The sequence below is a fragment of the Dacryopinax primogenitus genome (assembly GCF_000292625.1).
Source record: "Dacryopinax primogenitus strain DJM-731 SS1 chromosome Unknown DACRYscaffold_2, whole genome shotgun sequence".
Classification (NCBI taxonomy): Eukaryota; Fungi; Basidiomycota; class Dacrymycetes; order Dacrymycetales; family Dacrymycetaceae; genus Dacryopinax; species Dacryopinax primogenitus.
Window position 1 is genome coordinate 1,471,256 of NW_024467199.1, and position 20,908 is coordinate 1,492,163.

Sequence of the window (20,908 nt, forward strand, 5' to 3'; positions counted from 1 at the left end):
ATTACGGCATCATTGTTCTTTCCTCCGGTCACCACCCGCCCAAAATTATGGGAGCTTCTTCTTCTAAAGCTGTTCGTCAGACAGCTCAAACCGCGACCAAAACACCCCCGACCTGGGCGGCTGCTACAACACAGTCAACAGAAGCTGCTGCTCGGGCCCGGCCAAGCACCGTTGGCAGAGCCAGCGCAATCAAGGATGACTGTCAGTTGTCTCAGCATCGTTCTGGCTTCATGTCTCATTGGTAATCGCAGTTATAAAACAGGATGCTCAAGATCCCCATCTGCTATCCCAACTTAACCGAATCGGTCCAGTCACTGTCAATCCCCAAAATATGCCGTTCCAGACAGTACGTCCGTTCATCTCAGGTGATAAATGGCCTAGAAAGACTCCATCGCAGGCGCAATCTGCACGCATAGCCAAGATCTTTCAAACCCGACAAGCTACAGAAGAGGCTTCTGAAGTGCCGCAACGAAATCGGTTACCTGTGCAAGCTGTAACAGATATGCTAAACGAAAGAAAATCTGCCAAGACACAAGCAGATTTAGCGAATCTCGCAAAGGACTACAGCGTTGACGTGGAGGTGCTTAACCGCCTGGCAGAGCGCTTCAATTCTCCCACTGTCGCACCCGCTAGGGGCAGGCAAACTACCGATGCGAACGACTCGGGAATACCCAGGCTTCTTGTGAGACGCTTTTGTTCACAGTCTATGCAGGCACCTGATCTCTCCAAGGCATATTGGACTTCTGCCTATGTTGACGCCCCGAAGAAGCGGTAAAACCATAACAATAAGGAACTCGTATGTAGCAGTAATCCACGAATGCATTATATCTAATGTCTACATGGTCAATCTACTTTAATTTTGGCTGGTGGTGCAACGAAGGTAGCAGACACAAACTTCATCACTTCATCCAACACAATAACAGGAGCACTAATGAGGAGAATTGCCTTCCACTCCTCCCAATCTAGCGGCATGATAGCGAACAAATCCTGCATCAGTCGGTCAGTGGATATACGTCATGTAAAGGAAACAGTACACACAGTGAAGAATGGAATGTAAACAATCCCAACGTGTAATATCATGCTTAGCGCGATAGCCGCGACGAGATACATGTTCTTCCACAAAGGTAGGCGGAGCAAGCTCTCGTTCTCGGATAAAGAGTTCATGGCGTTGAACATCTCTACCACCACAAGAATGGACAAGCTTATGGTGGTTGCACTCTTCGCCATATCGTTCGTGAACATCTCACACCCCACATCCGGGAAGAGCGAGGAGCATTGGTGGAAATGCGTCTTGAGAATGGTCAGCATAAATCTCGGCACGGTAATATCATGGCACTGACAAGCTGATACCAAGAAATCTGTGGTCCTTGACTGTAGAACATGAACCACCAAGCATAGCCGAAGACAGTCGCGCAGCCAACGTAAGTGCCGACAACCATGTACCGGAAGAACAGCCAACCGCCGACAAGTGGCTCGCGACTATCACGGGGTGGTACACGCATGATGGAGGTATCCGGCGGATTAAATCCAAGTGCTGTTGCAGGCAAACTATCGGTCACCAAGTTGACCCAGAGCAGTTGAACCGGAATAAGAGCTTCGGGCATGCCGAGTAGTGCCGTCAAGAAAATGCTGACAACTTCACCAATGTTGGAGGAAACTACGTTACGTTAGAGAGAGCGAAGATAGACCAGAATTTGGTCACGAACTGAGATAACGAATGAACTGCTTGGTGTTGTTGTAGATGAGCCTTCCTTCTTCGACTGCTTGCTCAATCGTGCTGAAGTTGCTGTCCGCGAGCACCATGTCGGCCGCTATTTTTTGAAAGTCAGCGGGAGCTGTCCTATCTGCTCAGAATATGTAGAAACCCACCCAGCTTCGCAACATCAGTTCCACTGCCCATGGCTACACCAATGTCTGCCTTCTTTAAGGCAGGGGCATCGTTAACACCATCTCCGGTCTAGGTCACCCGTCAGTAACGCACGCAATTCATGCTTAAAAACAAACCATGGCAACTACAAGGCCGAGACCTTGAAGAAGGTCGACCAATTGGCTCTTGTGCGTGGGCTCCGTACGGCAAAACAGACCAGCGCGTTGTACCGCCTGGATCTTCTCGTCATGCGTGAGTGAGTCAAATTCGCGACCAGTGTAACTCTTTCCAGTAAGGTCCTCAGTCTCGCCGAAAATACCAATCTGCCTGCAGATGGTCTCGGCGGTTGACTTGTTGTCTCCGGTAACACAAACGACACGAATGCCCGCAGCGCGACATTTAGCGATAGCGTTCTTGACTTCCGGTCTGGGGGGATCCAACATACCGACGATCGAAACGAAGGTGAGGTTCTGTTCGAAACGGGAGTAGTCGGCCGTGCTTTCTGTCTTGTAGTGAAGAGCGTCACTGTCTGCGAGTTCGGCATAGGCGCATGCGAGTGTCCGCAACCCTTGCTTGCCGTACTCGTGCATCTCTTCCATGAGTTTGGCCCGAAGGTCAGCCGTCAGAGGCGCGATGTAATCACCAAATTGCACAGTTGTACACCGTGTAAGAACAGCTTCAGGAGCTCCCTTGACCAGAATAGAAGCCGGCTCGCTTGCAGGGGCATCTGCCCGGCGAACCAGAACAGACATCATCTTGCGGTCTCGGGAGAACTCAAAAGTGAGGAGCTTCTTGTAGTCGCGCTGGTAAACCTGGTTTACTGCCATAGTGCGTGCTTTGGTGTTCAAGGAGGATAGAGACGGTGCGAGACTGTCGTCGTAAGAGCCCAACTTCTCCACGAGCACTTTGAGAGCGGCTTCCGTAGGCTCACCAACATTGGTATAGTGGTTCTGATGCTGAAATCTCCGTTAGAAATCGAAATAAGCTGCATAAAGAATAACACTTGCCTCGTGATAGACAACGGTAGCTTCGTTACACAAGGAACTGATGGTGCTGAGCTTGCTGAAGGCATCGGTGGTGAAAACGGACTTTTCGATGATGACACCATCTGCTCTTGCAATAGATCCGACCGGCGCATATGTGGTGCCTTCGACTACATATTGTACAGTCCCAGCTTCGGTCGCCATAACAAACTGTTATAAAATGTGTCAGACATGAAACCAAAGTTTTAGTAATTGACACACCTTCGCGACGCTCATCTGGTTCGTGGTCAAAGTTCCAGTCTTATCGGAGCAGATGACGTTGGTGCAACCCAGGGTCTCGACACTTGGCAAATTACGGACAATCGCATTGTTCTTGGCCATCTTCTTCGTTCCCAGAGCCAAACATGCGGTGATGACAGCAGCCAGACCCTCTGGAATAGCAGCGACGGCCAAACTGACAGCAATCTTGAAGTAATAGACTGCGCCGCGGAGTGTCCCATGGTGCGACGGGTCAGAGAAGTGCCGAATGTTGACCAGCCAGACCAGGACGCAGATGACGGTGATGACCTTGGCGAGCATGTCACCAAAATCGTCCAGCTTGCGCTTCAAGGGTGTCTTTTCGGCAATCTGGGACGTGATGGACTGGTGGATATCACCAATGGCGGTCTTGCTGCCAGTGTTCACCACGATGGCAAATGCTTGTCCACTGACGACAGTTGTACCCTAAAAAGGAGTCAGTTGGTTGTGCAGCCACATTTATAGATAGTAAACACACTGAGAAAACCATGTTTGTCTGATCCTGTTTGACCGCCCTCTCATCCTTCACAATCTCAACGCCCTTTCCAACACTCTGGCTCTCGCCAGTCAAGATGGCCTGGTCTATCCGGAAACTGCTGGACGAGATGTCGAGGATTCGGCAATCCGCAGGCACCTTGTCACCTACGTGGATACTGACGATGTCACCCGGAACGAGTTCTGTCGCCCGGACTTTCCTAACTTCACCGCCGCGCAGAACCTTTGCTTCGTCCGGAGAGTACGCGCTTAAAGCCTGCGTATGTGCTTAGTTCAGAGGTCTGACGATGCATACATGTGTCACTCACGCTAATTGCACTCTCTGCCTGCGTCTCTTGAACCACACCAACTGTCGCATTCGCAACCAGAATGAGCAGGATAACCAGGGGCTCCACAAACTCTGTCAGGCCCCCACCCTCAACTACGGCGATGAGAAAAGAGACGGCTGCGGACCCGAGCAGGATAAGGACGAGCTGGTCCTTGAACTGCTCGAGGATAAGCTCCCATAATGGAGTTGGTGGATCCTCAGGAAGTTCTGTCAACGACAAATCAGGATAAATGGTATTTGAGCAAGAGACAATAGACGTACCGTTGCGCCCGTATACTGCTGCATGCTTGCGCACTTGCTCCTCTGATAAACCCAACTCACGCTTCGTCGAGAAATGGGCGAGGACGCGTTCCGGCGTCTCTGTCCACGCTCCCTCCATAGCCTGGATATACTTTATGGTAGCAAGCCAGATACAAAGCACCGAGTCGGATAAATTATAAGGAGCGAGTCTTAACCTAGAGCTCTAAGGAGGATGAGTGCGAACGGTTGGTGGATATTCGGGACAGGGAATCTATATGTCTACGGCCACGCCGACGGTGCCAGAAGTTTTGGCGCGCGACGACGTGGAGATTCCCTCTCAGGCTGACACAGCCGCCCGGGGCAGCCAAGAGCAGGCACACTTCCGAGGCGTTGGTAAGCTGGGCAAAGAGCTACGTGGCAGGATGTGAAAATCATTAATCAATGCAAGGTGGAATAGCAAAGGGTCAACATTGCGAATGACGATGAACAGGGCAGGGGAATGTGTAAATGGTACGCGGGGGTAGGGGTACGGAAGCCTCTCCTTCAGATAACGCCATCGTTGCTGATGGTGCGAAGCTGAATTTTGCAGATCTGGGATATCTCCGACTTCTTCGCTGTCGAATACAGGCGCTGCACCTGCAAAAAAAAACCCGGCTTGGCACCGTACTTTCCTTACCTACCGGATTTAGATGTGCGGATGGTTTCGTCACATTACTTCATTATGCGGAGACGACATCGGAGGAAACCGCAATCACGGTCCTTGTAAAATGCCGAATTCTGCGGCTGTCTTGATGGCTTCGGCGTGATCAAACCAATTTGTGAAAGAAATGGAGAGAAGCACAGCTTCATGGGTAATGATGCTGACTAGGGCTGCGGAGTGCTTTGAGTGCTGACGCATGAGTGTGCTGGATTGTCCTCATTTTCAGAAGGTGACAAGACTTGTGAGGGGCGAGATGTGTCTATTACAATAGGAAAGTCGGTCTGAAGAAGAGTTGGTCGAGATATAGAAGGCCCCTATGTTACCTGGTTGTTACCTTCTTGCGCGATAATCGGGCTCAGATTGCAGAAACCCCTATCATTGGAAGCCAAGGCTGCTTCCAGGATTGGTGATGAATTCAAAGGCTTAGACAGGTTTGCAAATAGAATAAACGACTTTAAAATTCTGAAGAGATAATTGGCTGGGCATGGTGGGCAAGGAGAGACGAAGAGGCTGAGATGGTGGACCAGACTTCGGGGAGTTGGCAATCCCATTAATTGCTTCCGTCGCATGCTGTCATTGAGACGGTCACACACGCCTCCAGTCGCGCGCCCAACCTCTTACCGCTCGCAGTAGTGCTGCCCCCCTCCTCCTCTCCTCACCACCACTCCCCGCTACTCCTCCTCCCCCCTGCCTGGGTCACCGGCGAGTCAATATACAAGGATGGGAAACTCAGCTTCAACACACAAAGAGCGGACTGAGAACCACATCGACTTTGGTTCGACACGCCCCTTTGGTACTTACACTGGACCGCAGGACTGGAACCACGAGGTTGTCTCTCGGCTTATCAAGGAACGCAAGCTTGCCCCTTTCTACTGGCCGCTGGAGGACTATGATGATGAGATGACGGATGAGCAGATTATGGCAGCGCGCAAGGTGCCACCAACTGAAGCTTCTCCGACGTCCGATGCGGCATCAGACATTCTGTCAGTTACGCTTTCGCGTTCCTCTGTCAGTACAAGACAAAGCGAGCGGTTGAGACCACAGACAATGAAGATACCGGAAGCACAGTTGTACCGGGGCGCAATAGAATGTCCCATCTGCTTTCTAGTGCGCTCTGCCCTATTTCACCATAGCTTACGTGTACTGATAAACGCCGGCCGCAGTACTACCCACCGAACATCAATAGGACCCGATGCTGTGACCATTACATTTGTACAGAATGTTTTGTGCAGATCAAGCGTGCTGACCCCACACCGCAACATCTAGTGTCGGAGCCTGCCGCTTGTCCGTATTGTGTCCAAGATAACTTTGGTGTCATCTACGCTGCTCCGGCGTGGCGAGCTGGTATAGGGAGTGAGGGTTATGTGAGTTGGAATTGCATTGGAAGAAGCGAAGATGTTGACAATGATTGCGTTCGTTTTGAAGCCATCGCCCGATCTCTACAAGGTCAGCTCGTCTGGTTCTATTGCGCCTCCACCGCCTATGGCAAAGCAAAGACGTCAATCGCTCAGTCACACGGCACCGGGTGTCGTAACAATTGGTGGGCGCTTGGAGCTCTTTCCCATAGTTTTCGCTAACGTCAGCACGCTAGATCAAATACGGCCGGACTGGGAAGCAAAACTTGCCGCGGTGCACGCTGCAGTCGCACGCCGCGCTAATCGCCGTATCATCATGCGGCAGGTGGGAGATCGGCTCATTCCTGTTGGCATTACCTCGGGACGGGTTCAGATAAACACAGATGGCATGGGAGACACTGGCCCCATTGTCGAGACGGATGACAGTTCGACCCGAGGTAGTCGACGGCGCAGACACGAGCTCAGTCAATTATTGGGCGGCATGGGTATGGCAGGGCAGGATCTAGAAGAGGTCAGTGTAATCCATTATGGATGGCGGGAGGCCTTGCTAATATCTTCCCAGCTAATGGTTATGGAAGCGATGAGATTGTCTTTGCTTGAGCATGAACAGGCTCTACGACGACAACAGGAGGAAGAAGCCAGACAACAACGAGCAAACGGCGGGGAAGGTTCCTCAACCGGTGGGACAAATACTGATCCAGCTGCGCCGCCTATGCCTTCGTCTGCTCCCGTGAGTGGATCAAGAACGCCCATCGCGATTCCTGCCCGTGTAGATTTGTCAGGAGATGCTGCGATCAGCTCCTCTGCACCCACCCACGTTCACCGATTATCTGGAGCTTCCATTCTGACTGGTACACCCCCAAGGACTAACGGCAGCCCTCTTCGACCATCTGGTGACTCTGCCACAGGTGGACCGGCTATCTCACCCACAGCCTCCATGCCATCACCCCTGAGATCAAGTCGCCCAAGCTCATTGGTAGATTCTACAAACGGAAATCCAACCCATCAAGCCGCTGCTTTGGCTGCTACGACATTCCTCAATCCGACCACCGTCGATGAGGGGGCCGGTTCCTCGTCAATCCCACCGCGGAATCCTACGTCTATTGCGTCCGCCTCTGTGCCTATATCTACCGAACCTGCAGCGCCTGCGCCCGTGATTAACATAAACCAAGCATTAGCCGGGTCCAGCACCCGGACACCCATTTCCCGGACGCAGACCATGGGCACGGAGATGAGCGAGGACGGGGAGACGGAATATGTACCCCTCGCATCTCCCGACACCGAAGATAATGCATATCTGCTAGACGAACGGCTGGACGAGGCGATGCAAGAGAATATCGAACTCCCTCAACGGAGCGCCACGGCCACGAGCGGGGACTCGTTGCCACCGTAGCCCTAAACGATTGACGCCTCAGCCCACGCCATTCACGTTCCCCATGTCATTGCCATGCACTCCAGTCTTACTCCTATTTCCACGACTTATCTCTTGTCTGTCTCGGCCCATGTGTAGATCTCAACTGCTCACGTCTGCTCACATTCTTTTCCTACTTCCGTCACCCAGCTTTTCTTGTTCATGCTCCTTTCTCTCTCCCTGCATATCCCCATACTCGGTGCAATTCAAGCCAACGACCGTCTTCTTTACCAAAATCCTACTCTTACTGGACAACTCCCTTACCATCCTCTATGTCCCGTGGGTCCGTCATCCTCGTAACCACACCGTGCTTCTCTCCTATGACCCCATATATAGCTTTCTTCTTGTATTACAACAAGTGTTTCAACATTGCACATGTGCTTTATTGGATTTTCCCAGCGCCGCCAGCAGATCTCAAACCCCCCTCTGGCACTATGACTTTGCTACTGTACATCTTGAAACGCGCTTTGTTCTGCACGCACGAGGCAGACTGTCTCCAACAGAATGGGAAGACCTCCACGTGATAACACATCTTCTAATAAATCAACCTGGACGACCGTCGCCATCGTTTCCATAAGAAGGATGAGATGCGTGGGTGTACGTAATCGAGGTATGTGCATAACCTATCCTTGCCACAATCCGCATTTGGCTTTATCCAAAGCTTTCTTGATCGCGCTACTTCTTCTGTTCGGTGCAAGCGCGATACAGGTAGGCGTATTTTCGGGCTGCTCCAGCCACATGTGGTGTGGAACTGGGGGGGTTGCACTTGAGAGCAGGTTGTGCAGCTTGTTGAGTGTGTCCGCATCTGGTGTCTAGGACTGGATCAATTCGCATATTATGAACTGAGAACAACCCGTACCTGTAGAACTACCTGCATAGAGAGGCATGAGCAACCGAGAGAATTGTCAAAGAAGGTTCAACCTTTCTCATGTTATGAAGATCAGCCAAGTACAACTGGGTTTCAGCGGAATCTCGCGACTCATACAACACCTAAGGTCATTATGAGTCAGGACTAACAGGAACGTATAGACCCGCACCGCTGTAGCCGCATGTGCGCCTTGCGCAATTAGAGGACCAACTCCCCATTTTTCGACCTGAGAATGACGGGTTCAGGGCGGACCACCACGTGGCACCAAAAGACTGACATCCATTAGATCCCTCCGCACAATAATTTGCATCACAATAGACGTCAAGTTAGCATCGGGCACCGACGTCCCCTCCATCGAACCATCTTGTTTGTTTGTGCTGTCTTTCTCTTCAGATAGAGGAATGATCATGTTCGTGGACAAGAATGAGTGGCGAAAGGAGGCTTTATAACTTGAACCAAAAGGCGACAACGGAGCAGAGCAAGATACAGGAATATTCTTTGACCAAGACTAGTTTCGAGCTAAACATTACCCTGTCATGGAGGACTCGCGGCTCCGGAAGGGCGGTGAATGGGTCCGGTTCAAACTCCGCCAGGGTGCTATATGGCGCGGAGGGAATAGAAGGCAAGCGACACCTTCTTCACGGCGACTTAAGATGGTTTATAAAACTAAAAGGTCTATTCTCAGGCGACACTTCTAATGCATCTACAATAATCCAAATGTTGTCTTGTATCTAATGGTTGATTGTGATGTCCTTCTGATGCGGTCTGGTGTGGGAACGGGCAGGACCTGACGACGACGACGAGTTGCCTCAAAGCGGGCGATGTTTGCCCTGGGTCCCGCATACCTGGGAACTACTGCCTGGTACATCGGACACAACATTCAAACAAAATAGTCACTCGTCTCTTAACCTGCCAGGCCACTGCATGCTGTTTTAGGAGTCGAGAGATTTACGCTTGGCACGTGACGCTCAAGGCAAGGCAGGCCAGACGGGCCTTATATACCAGGGCGCTCGACGCGCGAGTTGCGACCCTCCCATCTTGCACCCCACTCGCCCAAACGACCACCTCGCGCTCATTTGCTGGCTCAAACTCTTTCGGCACTTATCTAAACCTCTCCAGATTCTCTTGATCTTGAACCACTACTAATATGTCGGCTACTAAGACCAAGTCTACAAAGACTAAGGCAGCCAAGCCTGCTGGCGGGAACTCTGCCTCCGCTAAGACCTCCACGCACCCCTCGTTCGTCGATATGATCGCTGTAAGCATCAGTCTCATACACCTTTTGCATCTTTCTTCGTCTATGGACCCGACCCCAAGATGGATGCACAATTAATCCACCTTGTGGTTCCTCCAGAACCGTTGATTCTTATGCATAATCCTGACCCAGGCTTCTCATGGACGTGAAAGGGGCGATGCTGATGTCTTATCGCATGACCCCTTGAACTGCTGACGGCATTTTTGCCACAACTCCGGTCTTTCTTCTACTTGTTTCAATCGAAACATATCTAAAAGATCGTTTCTTCGCATTTTCTTGAGTTATTTCTGAATTCGGGGTTGAGGAAATGGTCGAAATGGGGTATAAACATTTGTCACGTGACTTGCTCTTCTTGCAGCTGCGCCACAGCCCTTATATATTCTCCTTTGGTTTGAGGAGGAACATTCCACTGACTCACCTTTCTTCTTTGCAGGAATGCATTACTGAGCACCCGGAGGAGGCCCGCAGCGGAGTATCTCGTCCAACTATCAAGAAGTAATTGCTCAATCGACATAGCTTTGTGCTAGCAGGGACTAATGAGCCTAAATTAGGTTCCTTGAAACGAAGTTCAAAATCGAGATGAATGCTAGCAATGTCACAAATATCAGCAAAGCTATCACTCGTGGTCATGAAACCGGCAAGTTTGTCTTGCCCAACGGTATGTCACACACTCGGAATATTATAAGTTTATGTTCGTTAATGTCATTGCCTAAGGTCTCTCCGGCAAAGTCAAGCTCGCCAGCAAGAAGGCCACTGAGGTGAAGAAGTCTGAATCGAAAGAGGTAAGGGATTTGCACTACGGTTAGACCAATTCGTGACGCGATGCAGAACAAGCCTGCAACCAAGCCTGCTGTAACCAAGGCGAAACCAGCTGTCACCAAGAAAGCACCTGTGAAGCCGGCGAAGCCGGCACCGAAGAAGACAGCCAAGACCGCAGCACCCAAGAAGGCTGCTACCACGAAGAAGGTAAGCTCTCCCGGCTTTGTGTGGGACACAGCTTCACTTGGCTAATAACGCAAAAAGCCTGTGGCAACGAAGGCTGCCAATCCCAAGGCTAAGCCTGCGACCAAGGGTGCCGCTCCCAAGAAGGTATGACTCTCATTTTGGGGAACAACGTATACTCAAAGGATATTATATAGGCCACTGCCGCACCCAAGAAGGCCAAAGCTACGAAGAAAACTGAAGCGACGAAACCAGAGTGATGGCACCCATCACTGGATTTGAGAGCTGGAGTAATTTTTTGTTGACAGCTTGTTATTAGTACCGAGTTTGTTCTGTTCTTTTATGATTGTCTCCGAGTCTTTTAGTATTTGCTGGACCAATTGAACTCATAATGCCCCTTACGTGCCCTGGAGATTCTCGCCGAAGTTGACACATCCAGCTGAGATGAAGTATTTCGTATTAGCAATTGCTAGCGTCTATCTAAGAAACATCGTCCATTAGCGGTTGAATGGTTTGACCAGCACTCTCGTCCGACCGTCTCTCTCGGCCCCACCATTTCAAAGGGCGCTCGACCCGCTGTGCCTCCGAATTGGACAAGACCCGGTATGTCCGTCCTCGCCATGTAACCTCATTTCCAAACACGGCATAGAGGAAGATAGGTAGCGCAAGGAGCTCCCTGAAAAACCATGCTCGAATGAATGTTAAACGGATGGAAGCTGGGACGGCGTGGCCTGCCAGTGCGGCATATACATCCAAATCGACAAGCAGCCAAACCAAAGTGTGACATATGAGGACAACAACCATTGGAAAGCCAAGCATGGAGCGAAGGCTCCACGCCATGAGAGTTCCAAGCAGTACTGATTCCGTGAATGGCTCGATGATAGTGGCCGATAGGACCATATGTTTTCGGACGCGCACCCATCGTACTCTCCTCCAGAAGTATGCGGCGAGGTCCATATTGCCAATAGCATTTTTGGCGACATCACACGACATGTCGTGTCGCATCCCGAGTTCATGCCATATCGCTGCACCAATCATGTTGTCCTCTGCCAGAAAGCGGCCAAATGCTTCTAGTCCGCGCTTCATGTTGGGATCCTTGAGCTTGCTCGCAGGTTTGAGCGTCCCCGTCAGTTGTTCCACGTCGGATCGTCGGTACATACACGATTTGCCTATCACGCAAGAGTCGACGGCGAGGACGTTCAGGGCGATATACATCTTTGCATGATTGGTATTTAGGAATGCCTCCTCGATCTGTGATCCCCAAGGTCGTTCTGATGCCCATGCAAAGGGAACATGATGCACCAGGCCGATACGTTTCGCGTTAGGCTTGTGATTGTTCTTGCAGAGAGCATCGACCGCACGACCCATCGCTCCAGACGCGACTTGAACGTTGGAGTCGATCACCCATAGGATATCGTGCTTCGCCTCACGGTAGGGTCGTATCAAGTTATTGACCTTGGGATTCACTCCGACGGCATCATACCCTGCGATTTACAGTCAGAAATACAGCAACGAGGAGACCAGCACACGCGAACGCCGCGAACGCACCAATTTTTACCCTCGCGTCTACATGTGGATGCTTAGCGATCACATCACGCACGACTCCTAACGCCTGGTCGCTCTCGTTTTCAACCGCGAAGATGACCTCATACTTCGGGTATTCCTGCACCATAGATGACTCGAGGTTCTCGAACAAATTCGTATCAAGGCCTTTCAGGGGTCGTAAGATTGACACGCCTGGGACCGCATCCGCAGGACTGGAGGAGAGCGGTGAGCGAGGTCGGTTACTATATTGTTTTCGCCTGTCCTTCTGTTTAGCTTAGCAATCATGAGACGGCACGAAACATGCTCACGCTGTTCTCCATCCTATCAGACCTATACACCACAGTGCCACATACCATATCCACAAAATAGTGCAAAAGATTTCGCGAAGCATGCGTAGGATGGACGGCTGTCAAACAAGAGCGATTATCGGAGGCAACAACGCCGAGATTGACATCGCCCTCCGTGGCTGACATTAGCTGACGTCGACGACCACAAGGATCCCTCACACGTAACCCGCTTCCATATATAAAGAGCTCTACTCGCTGTGGCGCAGAGACAACCGCTAGACGACCTGATACCACCTTAGACCTCTACCACCATGTCCAATATTGCTTGGGGCCGCTTTGTGATGTGGTCCACGATCAGTGCGTCTGCTTCTGCGTCCCTATCGATAACGTCACTGACTGGTATTGTTTACGCAGTCGTCGGCACGGGCTATGTCCTTATGAAAAGTATGCTGCCACTGCGGTCCACTCGTTCGATGCTGACATTACGACAGCCACAGTACCGACTCCCGAGCAACTCTACAGCGTGAGCTTGGGACCTACCTGAGGGATCTGGCTGTATTACTCAAACTCTGCACCTAGCAACTCTCGCCTGATCTGAAGAGGAAGGCGGATGAGATAAGGATCGCACACCAGAAGAATGCACTGCAACGGCAAATAGAGCAGGTGAGTAGATGCCACCTCCATGCCCGTGTATACTGAATTAGATCCACAGGTTCAACAATCTGGAGCGAATGGTCCAGTTTGGGCCAGCCCACCTAACAAGTCGGCGTAGACTAGACTCGGATTGTTAGGGCAATTCTACGGGAGGGTATATTACCTGCTAGAGCAGATGTATAGTAATACAGGAAAGCCAAACATGCATATTTTTCATACGTTACGGTTAGACGAATAACAAGCAAAGCAGTTTGACAGATACGGACTGGCCGCACGTGTATACGAAGGGAGGGGGACGCGGGGAATGAAGAGAGGAATGGAACAAGGTGCCGGAGTTGCGAGGAATTTGCGGGAGTGAAAAACAAGAATTGTTTGTCTGCAATCAGTGCGTGGTGAGGAAAGCCATCAAGGAATACAGCCCAGTAAGGTGCCCAGATACCCAAGGAGACTGCGTTATCGATGCGTTGTGGGATCGTTATGAGGTCGTGAACAGAATCAAGCTTGATACGCCCCGTTCTGCATCATTTGCATCTCCTGCAACATATATGCGACCTGCTGTGGAGGAAGGTTTGCTGGAATGAATTGAGCCTGCCCGAGACCCATCAAGCCAGATCCAGCTTGAGTGAGGCTGGGCAGACTGGCCTGCTGCATGTACACACCGGCAGAGGACGTGGCTGCGTTATTGCTGTTGTGTCCGCTATTGTTCCTCCTCACAGCCCTTGGTGGGGAAGCGGGAGTCAGATCGGGAGAGCGCAGGGCGAAGGGATTGAAAGGATCAGTAGAGGGAGAGAACGTCGGGTTGGCCAGTTGAGATGTGACGACTTGGATTGCGGGCATTTGCTGATATCGAGGATCTAATTGTAGACGTGATTGCGGGGATGGAAGACCATTGGCCGCCATGAAACCAAGAGGGCTTCCCGCTCCTGAAATTTGCATGGCTTGGAATGCAGAGATATACGAAGGGTCGGCAGGTCCAGCGTAGCCCATAGGAGTCGCTGGACCAGAACCATTAGTCACCCGGCTCTGACCGATTGCAGTCTGCGGAGTTTTGGACGCCTGAGGGCTGGACAAGAAAGGCGGAGCGGGAACCGGGGCGACGGGCAAACCTACTTCTTCAACCAGGCGACGGTAAGCCTGAGTACCGGTCGCCTTCAGTTCGATGAGGACGCGCTTGGTCGCTTCCATATACACGGCGCGCTCGTTCGGGTCAATGAATGCGCTGGTTATGATCTTGTGAATAGTTGCAACACCGTTGACCTGGTCGCTGAGAACGTCATTAAGGACGTGGTCATTCGGCGAGTAAAACAAAGCGTGGAGAATCTGTGTGGCAGCTTCCGGCTCCAGCTTCTGATTAATGATGCGTAGAACAGTGAGCGACGCAAGCTTGTGCGCGCAGAGATGCGACAGATGCGGCGTGAAACGGGGCGCCAGAAGCCTGTAACGGGCCGGGAAGCCGGACGAATCCAGTAACCAGGTCAACAAGAGCGCTCCGTTAGGGTTGGTCGCAAGAGGAATGGAGTTCAAGATGATTGCAGTAGCCAAGCGTTTCTATAAAGCAGATCAACAGGGCATCATGGGGATGATTTTTTCTACAAACCTGCTGGTGAATGGTGATGTGCGGACTCTCCAAGCAGGCCCTCATGCTTCGTGCGCCGAATCGACCTTGTGCGATCTCCCAAAGACGATCCACCATGGCATCAAAAATGAAATCGTTGCCAGGTGCACCAAAACGCAAGCAGCATCTTTAGTCGTTCAGCACAGGTCGACTGTTGTGTGTGAAAAGTAACATACTGGACGACATAATTGCCAAATTGGTCAAGCAACAACGGCGGAGTGTATGGGCGCAAGTTTTGAGAGATCAGCGCTATCTCCTCCGGCGTGTTCGAGCAGTCAATAATCTTCTGCGCTGCCCATGTGCCGTTCTTGTGGATGCCAATGGTGGCAAGGTGCGGTGCGAGGCGCTCAAGCATACGGAGCCTGGGCTCCAGCGAGCACTTCTCGAACAGCTTTTGCACGACCTGAGATGAACCATGTCAGTCACATGAAATAATTGATACTGTCAAAACAACTCACAGTGTTACCGAGCCAGTCAGAAGCCAGCTCGACGATCTCACCGTCTAACAGCTCTGTAACGGTAGCATCGACTTCCTCAAGCGTAAGAGCACTCGCATCAAGCTTCTTCCGCAAGTCGCGGAGCTTGGTAGCATCCCAACGCCTGTTATTGCCGCGTTCGGCAACAGCGGGAATAGTAGTGTAGTACATGGTCGGAGGGCGGAAATCTGGATCTGATAAGCCTCGAAATATTCCACAAATCTCCATGACTTACCAGCCATAGCTTGCAAATAAGGCTCAGAAGGGATGCCATCGCTCAGTTCACGCATTATCATCTGCTGCTCAGTAACAAGCGGGCCGCTCTTGATACCCTCTGCGGTATCAGTCGGCTGGTTCAACCCCAAACTGACCATATCAAGCAGCAAGTTGGAGCGGTAATTTTCCACGGATCCTCCAAGGACCTGCTGGTCCGTCGGGACAGCCGTAGCACCCTTGATATTCCGCAAGGCATAGATGGCAGCACCGATGCTCATGTCACCGACACCTGACGGGCCAGAGATGAAGCCACTCTCTTCAGTGACATTCTCCAGTCCGGTGGGAGTAGCTGCGCCCTTGGTCGGCACACGAGCAAAGCCAATGCGGATGGCACCGACGTCTGGACCGAGCACGTCCCGGCCGTTCAACGCCTTCCTGGCACAAACAGCGTCATCCAGTCGCTCGAAGTTGACTAAAACCAAGTAAGTTTCAGACTAGACCTCAGCACAACAAGAATATATGCTTACCGAAACCGCAGTTCTTGTGCGTGAGCACTCTAGCAGACTCGATCGGGCCGAAAGGACTGAAGATGGACAGGATCGTCGCTGGCGTTGTGGTAGACGGGATCGAGCCAATCCAAAGTGCCCTCGTAGGCGAGGACTGGAGTTGAGCCTCCATCCCTCCCGCAGACTGTGGCGCCACAGCTGATAATGGGGTCATGATGCCTGGCATGCCTCCGGGAGACGCGACACCCATGGGCGTGGACGGGGCGCTGTCAATCTTACCAAAGCCAATACGGACTGGCTGGGAGTTTCCCAGGGAAGGAATCACTCCGCCTTGGGTTTCCAGGACGTCCTCCTTAGCGCGGATGGCATCAGATATGTCGACGAAATTGACAAAGCCACATTCCTATATGCGCTTCAGAATGATTATCAAATGAGAGCCACTATTTTTGAATACCTTCTCTGCGAGCATGCGGAAGCTCTCAATCGGGCCGTACTTCGTGAACGCATTCGCCAATACTTGGCCAGTGATGTGACTATCGAGGTTCCCGATCCACAAGCTCCTGGAGGGGGTCTGATTGTTTCCTTCCGCCGTTTTGGGAGACACACTCCTCGAACCAGAGCTGAGGGGCACGGACAACAGACTGCCAGTACGGGTGGGCGTCTCGAGCTGCGAGTCTGGGAAGCGCACGCCGACAGTCTGGATCGTCGGTCGGGTGAGGGTGGATTTTTGCTCACGCCCTTCACCGTGTACCGACGGTGCATTCCGCAGGATCGAGTTGGGCGTAGGGGTGCTCGAGCCCGATCCGGGAGTGGAGAGGAACCCAGGTGGTTGCAGTCCGCCTTCATTCAGGTAACCGGCTTGACCGCCCAATGTCCCAAGACGCTGCGAGGTGTTTGTACGCAGGCTGTCTTCCAACAAGCTGACTGAAACCGCACGCGGGCGGGACGCAGCCGTGCTGGACGCAAGATGCTGCTGAGGTTTGAACCCCTTGGCGACGTAGGCGTTATTGTACAGGAATTGGTTAGGACCGAGGGCACCTTCGAGAGAATCGACACGAGGACGGGTAATCGGTTGTGCCTCGCGGTACAAAGAGTACTCGTCCTGGGCAGGCTCGATAATCTGCGGTTCTAAATCCAGCCCACCCTGAGAGCCCAACAGCGAACGCCTGTTGAAGTTGGAAACTGTCTGTGCGCGCAGGCGGGATGGATGTGCGAGACTGCCAGCGATAGCGGCTTGAGCTTGGTTGCGGAGCTCAGAAACGGTAGCCGGAGGAGGAGCACGCACGGTCGGGGCCTCGTCGAGGCCGAGATAGTCCAGAGTACGATGACCGTAGTCATCATTCAAGTGGGTTTCCGCCTGCATGCGGGGACGGAGGTCGGTGTACTCAGGTTCCAGTGTCCCACCGAGCGCAACAGATTCCCGGGAGCTGAGCCAGGACGAAGCAAAGACAGCCGGACCAAACGCCGATGATAGACCAGAAGGCAGGGTAGTGAGCGAGCCTGAGCGAAGGCGGTTCAATCGATCAGACGATGGAGGCTGAACCGAGTTGGTATGCCGAAGGCTGGGTCGTGCGACAGGAGAACTGGCCGGGACGTCGACGAGCGAGGTAGTGCTGCTGCTCTGGGGTAGGTTGGTACTCGATCCAAATAGGTTGTCCGCTGCGAGTGCGACGTTGGAGGGCAAGGTTCCGGCCCTTGCCCTCCTGAAGCCAGGAGGATAGTTGCTCGAGGGGGAGGTGCTGACCGAATCACTCGGGCTCGCCAATGAGCCAGAGTCCGACTGGTTAGTACCTTCACCAGAGAGAGCTCGAAGCGCTGGTGGACGATAGCGCGAGTTCATCCTTTCCTCAGCCTGTATCTCCCACGCTCTGGAAATATCAAAGCGGTAAGCGACGGATCAGGAAGATGAAAAATGCAACAATGCGGACCTTTTAAAGTAGGCAGCGGACGCAGCAGGGGGAGGCGTCTTGCCTGACGGAGCCTTGAAGTGCTCCGGAGTGGTAGAGAGAGAGGACATTGTCCTGGTGAGCCTTGTGATAGATGGTGTATCGGGCGATGAGGAAGCCCCAAGAAGCGGGTGCAGAGGGAACGTGGAGAAACGGGGAAAAGTATGGCAATGCAATCGCCTTTTTGAGAAGGTAAAGGATGTGAATGAAGAGTTGCGGGAATATAGATTGAGGGGATGGTGGTGGTAAGAGAGAGAGATTAGGTATTAAGGACTTGTAGATGAATCCCTTTGAGCGAAGGAAAGAGCAAGTACTAAGTGGTCGTCGTCGATCACGAGCAGGACACCTCTGGGACGGTTGTCACGCGTGGGGCGATGAAGGGAGGGTCGCTTCCTTTCCTTTACCGCCGAATGCCCCGACACCGTCTCCTCCGATAATCAATCAATTACACACTCAGTACAAGGGGAATCTAAGAAATGAGGCAATGTACAACACAACCGTTAACTCCGTGTTTCCTCTCCTTTCCTACCAACAGGATGTACAGTGCTTTGGGGAGGGATGTGGGGAAGGGACGAGCCAGCACTGACAGGAATTTGCAACCCGGTCTATGGGGCGTGTGCTGCATTAACGTTCCCCTCCTAATGACCCCCCACCCCGTCAATACTCTAGACGGGAGCGAAGTTTAGGGTCATCGGGCACCGTCTTCCCTCTTGTACCCGAGAAGAATCCACCAATCATTCCTGTTCACATCAAATTTCCGTCAGCACCCGTTCTTCAGGCATTATTCATCCACCCAGGCCTTTGTCACTTCTTAGCATAGCCAAGGTGTGCAAACCAGTGTACAGACAACGCGCGAGCACCGTTGAGCGCCTTCTTGCATGCTGGACAAATCCGGGAATTGGAGGCAATAACGATAGGTTTGGCGGCTCTGGGCATCTCAGGATTGGTGAAGAAAGAGGCCGGGGGATCCGGAGTGAACTCTGGACTACACTGCAGGCAAAGGCCGAAGGTTTGGAGAAGTGGCGAATTGATTGACTGATCGAACAGCCACAATCGACCATTTACTAATAAATCACTGCGCAAGAATCACAGCTGCATGTCATTGCTCTCCATTGTAAAAGGGTACAATCCGGAATGTAAAGAGTGCCAATAGGGAACATCGGGGTAGGTATAGATATCCCTGATAAACTATGCTTGTTCATCAAATGCCTTTGAAGAACCTGTGCTTTAGGGTGGTGCCAGGCATGGGTCTCAATCTCAGGTTATACTGAAGCATTGGTTGAATGAAACTCAAGAACTTGTCACAGTCGACTTTGGACAGGGCCAGCACCACGTTCTTCAGGCGCTCTTTCAAGGTTCCACCATGAACCTTCACGGATTTGTGGAGGATACCTAGAAGATGTTAACAAGTCAGCGGGCTGAGTTGAGGTGGCAGGTGCTTGCCTTCATTGGTAAAGAAGTCATTATAGAACATGGCATCTTTGAACAGACTAGGAGGAAGCGGTCCAATTGATGCCTGCATTTCCGCCAGAAAAAAATCCTTGGGAAATATATTGCTGGTATCCCTTGGCATGTGCAAGATTTTGCCAGTGTAGTATTCATAGCACTACAGGCCCCTTGTCAGCAACAATAGATGGATGCAAGGATTGCAGCCTACCAAGCAAGCATATCCCCACATGTCAATCTTGCTATTCCATCTGGCATTGAGGATGACCTTGGGAGCATGCATGGGGAGACTCTGCACCTTGCCTCGCAGGTTGTGGTTTTGGCCTGCCCAGACAGCTGGCAGACCAGGAAGTCAGCATGCTACTACATGCCAGGTCCGGAGCAGACTTACCAGTGCTGAAGTCAGTGAGGGCAACAGAGGGGTGGGAGAAGTCCATGGACACCGTGAGAGGCTCAGATGGGACAATCATATATTCATAGGGCAGGAAATTGAGGGATACCATATTGATACCTGTAGGATGACAGAATAGCATCTGTTGCCGAATGAGAGGTATCAGCTCAGCAGCCTTAGGCATTATGAGAATATTGTCAGGCTTAATATCTAGGTAGGGCAGTCAGCATGCCATCTGTGTCTTGGGATGAGGGCAGATGGTGCTAACCAGTGTGAATGATACCACATTCCTGTATGTACTGCAACGCTAAAAGGCTGTCCTTAAGAATGTGCTTGAGCATGGTGAGGGGATAGGTGGAAGCAGTGGAACTCTTCAAAGGTTGACCCAGCACATCGAACACCATACACAGGTGTTCTCCAAAAGGGCTTTTATGAATAAAGTGCATTTGGAATGGTGCTATATGCTCATATCCAGGGTGTTGGGGATTATGATGCTGGACTCACTTGAGAAAAGAGACCTCATCATTCATGCCACGGAGGACAATCCATTCGGCAGTGGAGACTTTGATTGCCTTAAAGCCAGATTGGTCACTAGGATCCCTGTGCCATTCACATCAGTATAGTCCAATGTCTTGGTGTGAGACCTCGTACTTGGTATCTCTGCAGAGCCAAACAGTTGAGGTCATCCCGTGTCCCAACTTCCACAGCACAAAGTACTGGTTCTCAGGACTGAACCTATCATGACAGGATAATGGTGCAAAACCACCTCTCCTATATCCAAGAGCCAGTTCTTCCTTTCTCTTCAAAAACTCTAGCAGGCCTTCATCCTCGAAAGCAGAGTCCACAATTATGTCCACCATGTCAGCGTCATTGCCATTTGCAGTCACTGAGCCCTTGAAGGACAGGTCTTGGTGAGGAGTAATAGTGGCATTGCTGGGTGAAGATGTCATCTCATTTGAGGTGGAGGCATAGCCCTGAGCCATCTGCATGCCCTTGTCTTCAGGCTCAGGGGACCTCTCAGGTGTAGTAGCGGGGCTGGTGATTGGGTCGGATGTAGGTGAGCTGACCCTATGTGGCGGGGGGGG

The 20,908-nt window shown here is 51.8% G+C and overlaps 8 protein-coding genes across 8 annotated transcripts; 3 read left to right on the forward strand and 5 right to left on the reverse strand.

The window, feature by feature from the left end:
- Positions 1-247: 247 nt before the first annotated feature.
- On the forward strand, positions 248-622 carry DACRYDRAFT_41033 (uncharacterized protein; the record flags this gene model as incomplete). Its single annotated transcript, XM_040774499.1, has 2 exons — positions 248-346; positions 398-622. Coding segments are annotated over 2 exons (324 nt in total), but the record flags the coding sequence as incomplete, so codon positions are not given.
- Positions 623-808: 186 nt separating this feature from the next.
- DACRYDRAFT_92929 (calcium-transporting ATPase) lies at positions 809-4,477 on the reverse strand. Its single transcript, XM_040777116.1, has 11 exons — positions 4,232-4,477; positions 3,951-4,177; positions 3,626-3,898; positions 3,112-3,573; positions 2,869-3,060; positions 2,005-2,823; positions 1,870-1,957; positions 1,707-1,811; positions 1,341-1,657; positions 1,039-1,290; positions 809-987 (listed from the first exon to the last, which is right to left on the reverse strand). The coding sequence occupies exons 1-11, from the start codon at positions 4,347-4,349 to the stop codon at positions 844-846; spliced, it is 2,997 nt and encodes a 998-aa protein (XP_040632602.1). The 5' UTR covers positions 4,350-4,477; the 3' UTR covers positions 809-843.
- Positions 4,478-5,603: 1,126 nt separating this feature from the next.
- Positions 5,604-7,948, forward strand: DACRYDRAFT_113764 (uncharacterized protein). The gene is made up of 5 exons (XM_040769696.1): positions 5,604-6,017; positions 6,074-6,274; positions 6,336-6,450; positions 6,502-6,776; positions 6,828-7,948. The coding sequence occupies exons 1-5, from the start codon at positions 5,631-5,633 to the stop codon at positions 7,656-7,658; spliced, it is 1,809 nt and encodes a 602-aa protein (XP_040632603.1). The 5' UTR covers positions 5,604-5,630; the 3' UTR covers positions 7,659-7,948.
- Positions 7,949-8,038: 90 nt separating this feature from the next.
- DACRYDRAFT_20110 (peptidyl-tRNA hydrolase II) lies at positions 8,039-8,966 on the reverse strand. The gene is made up of 5 exons (XM_040771795.1): positions 8,822-8,966; positions 8,714-8,770; positions 8,598-8,666; positions 8,536-8,547; positions 8,039-8,488 (listed from the first exon to the last, which is right to left on the reverse strand). Exons 1-5 carry the CDS (start codon positions 8,951-8,953, stop codon positions 8,300-8,302), a joined length of 459 nt encoding a protein of 152 aa, XP_040632604.1. The 5' UTR covers positions 8,954-8,966; the 3' UTR covers positions 8,039-8,299.
- Positions 8,967-9,595: 629 nt separating this feature from the next.
- On the forward strand, positions 9,596-11,137 carry DACRYDRAFT_20111 (uncharacterized protein). The gene is made up of 7 exons (XM_040771796.1): positions 9,596-9,802; positions 10,233-10,294; positions 10,351-10,457; positions 10,514-10,581; positions 10,628-10,765; positions 10,823-10,888; positions 10,939-11,137. The coding sequence occupies exons 1-7, from the start codon at positions 9,692-9,694 to the stop codon at positions 10,999-11,001; spliced, it is 615 nt and encodes a 204-aa protein (XP_040632605.1). The 5' UTR covers positions 9,596-9,691; the 3' UTR covers positions 11,002-11,137.
- Positions 11,138-11,196: 59 nt separating this feature from the next.
- Positions 11,197-12,677, reverse strand: DACRYDRAFT_75055 (glycosyltransferase family 21 protein; the record flags this gene model as incomplete). The annotated part of the gene is made up of 3 exons (XM_040776105.1): positions 11,197-12,225; positions 12,290-12,543; positions 12,595-12,677. 3 exons carry the CDS (start codon positions 12,675-12,677, stop codon positions 11,222-11,224), a joined length of 1,341 nt encoding a protein of 446 aa, XP_040632606.1. The 3' UTR covers positions 11,197-11,221.
- A 99-nt stretch (positions 12,678-12,776) lies between these two features.
- On the reverse strand, positions 12,777-18,220 carry DACRYDRAFT_20114 (uncharacterized protein). The gene is made up of 12 exons (XM_040771797.1): positions 17,969-18,220; positions 16,495-17,908; positions 16,062-16,443; positions 15,554-16,006; positions 15,301-15,506; positions 15,019-15,245; positions 14,825-14,969; positions 13,284-14,775; positions 13,153-13,234; positions 13,065-13,096; positions 12,988-13,017; positions 12,777-12,930 (listed from the first exon to the last, which is right to left on the reverse strand). The coding sequence occupies exons 1-8, from the start codon at positions 18,055-18,057 to the stop codon at positions 13,723-13,725; spliced, it is 3,969 nt and encodes a 1,322-aa protein (XP_040632607.1). The 5' UTR covers positions 18,058-18,220; the 3' UTR covers positions 12,777-12,930; positions 12,988-13,017; positions 13,065-13,096; positions 13,153-13,234; positions 13,284-13,722.
- A 1,168-nt stretch (positions 18,221-19,388) lies between these two features.
- DACRYDRAFT_104199 (kinase-like protein) lies at positions 19,389-20,806 on the reverse strand (the record flags this gene model as incomplete). The annotated part of the gene is made up of 6 exons (XM_040767889.1): positions 19,389-19,592; positions 19,644-19,768; positions 19,824-20,033; positions 20,092-20,249; positions 20,328-20,423; positions 20,475-20,806. 6 exons carry the CDS (start codon positions 20,804-20,806, stop codon positions 19,389-19,391), a joined length of 1,125 nt encoding a protein of 374 aa, XP_040632608.1.
- Positions 20,807-20,908: the final 102 nt, after the last annotated feature.

Bases quoted from the DNA above. Each gene is read 5' to 3' on its own strand.
- DACRYDRAFT_92929 (XM_040777116.1), bottom strand. From the start codon at position 4,349: ATGGAGGGAGCGTGGACAGAGACGCCGGAACGCGTCCTCGCCCATTTC. The intron at 1,291-1,340 runs GTCAGTGCCATG...ACCATTCTCAAG, and splicing joins AGATTTCTTGGTATCAGCTT to ACGCATTTCCACCAATGCTC. The intron at 988-1,038 runs GTGTGTACTGTT...CGACTGATGCAG, and splicing joins TTTACATTCCATTCTTCACT to GATTTGTTCGCTATCATGCC.
- DACRYDRAFT_20114 (XM_040771797.1), bottom strand. From the start codon at position 18,057: ATGTCCTCTCTCTCTACCACTCCGGAGCACTTCAAGGCTCCGTCAGGC. The intron at 16,444-16,494 runs GTATTCAAAAAT...AAGCGCATATAG, and splicing joins TCCGCATGCTCGCAGAGAAG to GAATGTGGCTTTGTCAATTT. The intron at 15,246-15,300 runs GTGAGTTGTTTT...GGTTCATCTCAG, and splicing joins CTGACTGGCTCGGTAACACT to GTCGTGCAAAAGCTGTTCGA.
- DACRYDRAFT_113764 (XM_040769696.1), top strand. From the start codon at position 5,631: ATGGGAAACTCAGCTTCAACACACAAAGAGCGGACTGAGAACCACATC. The intron at 6,018-6,073 runs GTGCGCTCTGCC...CGCCGGCCGCAG, and splicing joins AATGTCCCATCTGCTTTCTA to TACTACCCACCGAACATCAA. The intron at 6,275-6,335 runs GTGAGTTGGAAT...TTCGTTTTGAAG, and splicing joins GTATAGGGAGTGAGGGTTAT to CCATCGCCCGATCTCTACAA.
- DACRYDRAFT_20110 (XM_040771795.1), bottom strand. From the start codon at position 8,953: ATGATCATTCCTCTATCTGAAGAGAAAGACAGCACAAACAAACAAGAT. The intron at 8,771-8,821 runs GTCAGTCTTTTG...CGTCATTCTCAG, and splicing joins TGCGGAGGGATCTAATGGAT to GTCGAAAAATGGGGAGTTGG. The intron at 8,667-8,713 runs GTGCGGGTCTAT...TAATGACCTTAG, and splicing joins GCGCACATGCGGCTACAGCG to GTGTTGTATGAGTCGCGAGA.
- DACRYDRAFT_20111 (XM_040771796.1), top strand. From the start codon at position 9,692: ATGTCGGCTACTAAGACCAAGTCTACAAAGACTAAGGCAGCCAAGCCT. The intron at 10,295-10,350 runs GTAATTGCTCAA...AGCCTAAATTAG, and splicing joins TCTCGTCCAACTATCAAGAA to GTTCCTTGAAACGAAGTTCA. The intron at 10,766-10,822 runs GTAAGCTCTCCC...TAACGCAAAAAG, and splicing joins AGGCTGCTACCACGAAGAAG to CCTGTGGCAACGAAGGCTGC.